Source organism: Morone saxatilis, unplaced genomic scaffold (assembly GCF_004916995.1).
Source record: "Morone saxatilis isolate NCDOM2014 unplaced genomic scaffold, NCSU_SB_2.0 Contig6, whole genome shotgun sequence".
In the NCBI taxonomy this organism is placed as follows: Eukaryota; Metazoa; Chordata; class Actinopteri; family Moronidae; genus Morone; species Morone saxatilis.
Window position 1 is genome coordinate 13,889,150 of NW_023340206.1, and position 4,842 is coordinate 13,893,991.

General features: G+C 39.1%; 1 protein-coding gene across 1 annotated transcript in view; it reads right to left on the reverse strand.

Moving 5' to 3' along the window:
- Positions 1–360: 360 nt before the first annotated feature.
- Positions 361–4,842, reverse strand: part of LOC118340089 (leucine-rich repeat flightless-interacting protein 2-like) — a gene marked incomplete in the record, with an annotated part of 16,265 nt that continues 11,783 nt past the window's right edge. Inside the window, 5 exon segments of the mRNA XM_035677948.1 lie at positions 361–2,400; positions 2,685–2,789; positions 3,326–3,405; positions 3,590–3,707; positions 3,802–3,851. Coding sequence (XP_035533841.1) covers positions 2,290–2,400; positions 2,685–2,789; positions 3,326–3,405; positions 3,590–3,707; positions 3,802–3,851 — 464 coding nt within the window.

Here is a 4,842-nt window from a genome sequence, read left to right on the forward strand (position 1 = left end):
GAACAGACCCAGATCAGACATGCATTACACCCTGAACAGACCCTCTACAGACCTGGATCAGACCCTGATTCGACCCTGAACAGACCTGGATCAGACCTGCATTATACCCAGAACAGACCCTGATCACACCTGCATTAGACCCTGAACAGACCTGGATGAGACCCTGAAAAGACCCTGAACAGACCCTCTACAGACCCTGATCAGACCTGCATTAGACCCTGAACAGACCCTGAACAGACCTGGATGAGACCCTGAACAGACCCTGAACAGACCCTGAGTTGTGTTGATTCTACTGTTGATTTTTAAAGGACGTGCTGATCAGATATTGTGATCAATATTCACACAGACAGACAGTCAAACTGAGATATTGATGAATTTATTACAGTCGTCACACTGATCAATAAAACCCCACTGAGCCGCTACATGTTGATATATATTGATCCCACATCCTAATCAATAGGACAGATACATTAAAGTCATCCACCAAGCAATGTTCACCTCAAACAACTCAGCCGAAGACATCTTCATCACCGCCACCACGCCGATGTCCCGTTACCACGCCGACATTGGTCCAGTTCCCGCCACCTGAAGATGAAGAAGTTGTCGATATTGCCGCCATTGTTGTCAGTGCTCACATTCTTACATTCATGAACGACGGTGTTATTGCGATACATTACTGATAAATACACGAAGAGTTTGACTCCAGAACTTTTACAGCAACAAGAAAAGAATCAGCAGTGTTTAACTGGCGACAGGAAGACGTCCAACTGTCCACTTCACTGTTTCCCCTTCATGAGTCCGAATTGATCAATTGATAATAATCAATCACAGGGATCAATATGTTGCTCTGGAACCAAACTCTTCATTCATTCACTCAATTTACAGACATGAAGATCAGACATTTACAAGCTGGTGATTGAACATCCCGAGAGCCATGAAAGAAAATAACATGAGTCAGGTGAGTCTCTACCTTTTCTGTACATACATGGACACACATGGCCACGCCCCCTTCAGTTACCTGAACACCCTCATGGGAACATGGTAGGCGGGGCTGTTTGTTCTGGTCTAATGAACTGATCTACAGTCAGTGCCTCAACCTCCAGCCCCACACCGAACCCAACACCGAACCCAACACCGAAAGTGCCTTACACAGGAAACATAAAATAAAACCACGAGAACCAAAAGAAAGTTAAAAACTGCTGCCAGTCCGACCCCCTTTGATCCGATCTGACCCCCTTTGATCCGATCCGACCCCCTTTGATCAAGTCCGACCCCCTTTGATCCAGTCCGACCCCCTTTGATCCGATCCGACCTCTCTGCTGTAGTGGATCTTTGAGGGAACGGCGCCCCCGAGTGGCGGGGGAGAGGTGGTGCCACACGTTAGCAGATGGAGCAGCTCAATGTTGATGAGGCAGATGTAGTGTTTGTTTTAACACAGCTGGAGGGCCAGACGGGTGTTGTTTACCACACCAGGAAGATATACTATACAGAGTCACAGACGCATTGTATATTGTTATATTGATATATTTCATCCCGACCCTGAGACCAATATCTTGTTATTGATAACGGAGCAGTTAGAAAATGGGTGGTTTCATATCTTTCAGGTTTTGCTGCTGTTCATGGGAACAAACTAATAATTAACCAGTTCCTCAATAATTAACACAAATTCAACCAATCACTAATTTCCTGTGCATCGCTGAGTCGTACGTCACCAAACTCACCTCACTGTTTCTTGTTATGACAACGGAAACGTTCCATTTTATTTTCACTGGAACAAGTTGAGTTTTATTTTAAATTAATTATTTCAATGTATTGTATTTATTGTATATATTTTATATATTTTCACAGGTTTTTTTGAAAAGCAGCAAAGTCCTGGAGGGAAATTCAAAGGTTTGAACACAAAAACTATAGAAATCAACACACTGAGGAGATGTGAATGCAGATTTTTCTCAAAACCAAAAGATTTTCAGAAAATGTGTTGAGAAGAAGTTTTCAAATTCAGTAAAGGGCAGAAGGATGGGTGATAAACTCCACCCGTGCAGACGTTGGCTGTGTTCACGGCACCGGGATCATGGAGCTACAGGTGTGTAACCATGTGCATGATTGATCGATCGACTGATTGATTGATTGATGGATCTTTCACACATCGCTCTCTGTCTCTTCAGATGCCATGCTTTTAGTTTGTTTTCAGATCATTTAACACCACCCGTCCGGTGCTGCATGCAGAGTAAAAACAAGCGCTGATTGTCATGATGAAAACACAAACAGTTCACTGAAGGATGTGGAATGTCACTGCTGGGCCAGCAGGGCATTCCGGTTGGCCTTCATTTTCTCCAGGCGTTTGGACAGGTGGCTGTTACTGGCCTCCAGCTCGTCGATCCGGTCCAGAGCCGAGCGGAGCTGCAGGGAGACGGAAAGTGTACTTTAACATCCACAAAGACCAAAAGGGACGGACAATAACCAACAGTTAATAAAATGACAAAAAACTAAAATTTTTCTATTTTGTTTCCATGAGTAACTTTTATGTTCTCTGAGAAACTATTAGAATTATTTTTAGTGGATATAAGTCCCACATGTCCCCTAAGAGAAAACACTCCATTATAATAAAACAATAATTCATAATGAGTGACCACAGAGAGATAAAAACAATCAAACATCAGCTCCACAGACGCTTACGGTCTCACCTCTCTCTGGAGTTTTCTCTTCTCCACTTTCAGCTCGTCTTCAACCTTCTCAGCATTTTCTGATGCCGACTTGTATCGAGTTACCTGACCTTCCAGTCGGATCACCTGAGTATGAAAGACGGAGGACAGCTACACGTACTGTCTGTATTCCCAAAAGCTTTGACGTTTGATTGGAGTATGTGTTATAATTTCTCTAAACTATTATCATAATGCTTATAATAAAAATGACTGAAAATGTATTTGAGCTGTTCTTCAGGAGGATCATATAAAAAAAAGTTGTGAGAGTTCAAAAGAGCTTCATCTCATTTTCTCTACAAATCTGAAACTCTCAGACATCACCAACAGAAATAGATACAATAATAAGATCTTGCTATGAAAACAATAAAACAAAAGCGTCTGTATATACTGAACTATACTGAATGGTACTCACAGGTCAAACTGATAAGGGTCAGTTTGACCTGTGAGTACCATGTTCAGTAAGATAATAATAAGAGATACAAATAAAACAAATAAGATTTCATCTGTGATTGAATGAAATAAAAATGTCTACATACGTTTATGATACTGTTTTCTACTTATAGATCAAGGTGTGGATTGTTGTTTTTCTTTATGAAGCTCAGTATGGCCATGTGGACGCTTACATTTTGTTCCAGGGTGGTGACTTCCTGTTCAGATTTCACCAGTTTGAACTTGAGCTCACTCATTTGTCTGTTGGCGTCTCCTGAAGAAAATACAACAAATATTATTAAAATTAGAGTTGTTCATATACGGAAGCAGTTCTGAGGGTAAACATCTGTAAATTTGACGTTAAATTTGTCCAATTAATGACAACAAAGACAAAGATGAAGAAAACAAAGAAGAAAAAGATGACAAAAATATATATTATGAAGAACAACAGTTCTCACTCTGTAGGTCCAGAAGATGAGCGTCCATCCCGTTCTCCAGACTGCCCCCCTCTGGATTCTGGACCCCGTCGGTCCCGTTCTTCTGTCTCTGATCCAGCTGAGACTTTAACAGCCTCACCTGCTCACATAAAAATAATCACTTATAATAAACATTCATGTGAGAGATTATTCTGAGTCTGTGGAACAAAAGCAAACATTTGTGTTCAGCTCACCTGATCGTGTAAACTCTCTCTTTCTTCTAGTAGTTTCTTCAGCCGGAGTTCTGCAACAGAAAAATAACTTAACATTATCCGTAGTAACTTAAAACTGAACGTCAGAAATAAAGGCCACAACATTCAGGTTAAACAACAGGTTAACAGAATATAACAATAGGCACTTACAGACAAACAGAAATAAAGCTTTACTGTTTCAATGTGTACGATATTGTGCACATATTGATTTTAAAGAGGAAATCCCAGTAGACAGACAGCAGTAAGTAATATTACCCAAAACAAAACAAACTACGTATTGAGCACTAGAAATTAAAACGGCTCCAGAATAGAACCCCGAGGAACATCACGATTAATTATTAACACTGTCACATTAATCACAGTGCTTATCATTCATCTTAATTACTGAAGATATGCTTCAGCACCAAACATTTTCCCTAAATGATTATGGATTTAATTATAAAGATTAAATTGTTTTCCATAAACATAATAAACAATCAATATAGTAATGAAATTATAATTGGAAATTGGAATTATTGGAAAAATCAGTAAAGAAATCCAATTATTCAAAGAAAAAGACAGAAATATTAATAAATAATGTAATAAAGACACTTTCTTACCCCTGTAAAGTGATTTTACTGGAAAGAAAATCTCAAAAAAGTGGACACATACTGATATAATATAGAATAAATCACTTAAATAAATCATTGATTATTACCAATAAATAATAAAACTATACAGTGAATGACAGCAGCAGAGAGACACAATCTACAGGAACATTTTATTTGTTGGCTCAGTGCAGACGGTATATATATATATATATATATATATATATACATACCGTAACTTCCGGACTATTGAGCGCACCTGAATATAAGCCGCACCAACTAAATTTAAAAAGAAAAAAAAATGTGTACATATATAGGCCGCACTTGTCTATAAGCCACAGGTGTCCATGTTGTAACATGAGATATTTACACAGAAAGATTTTTTAAATTTTTAATTAAATAAATGCTGCCGTCTCACCATCGATTCATTGATGCC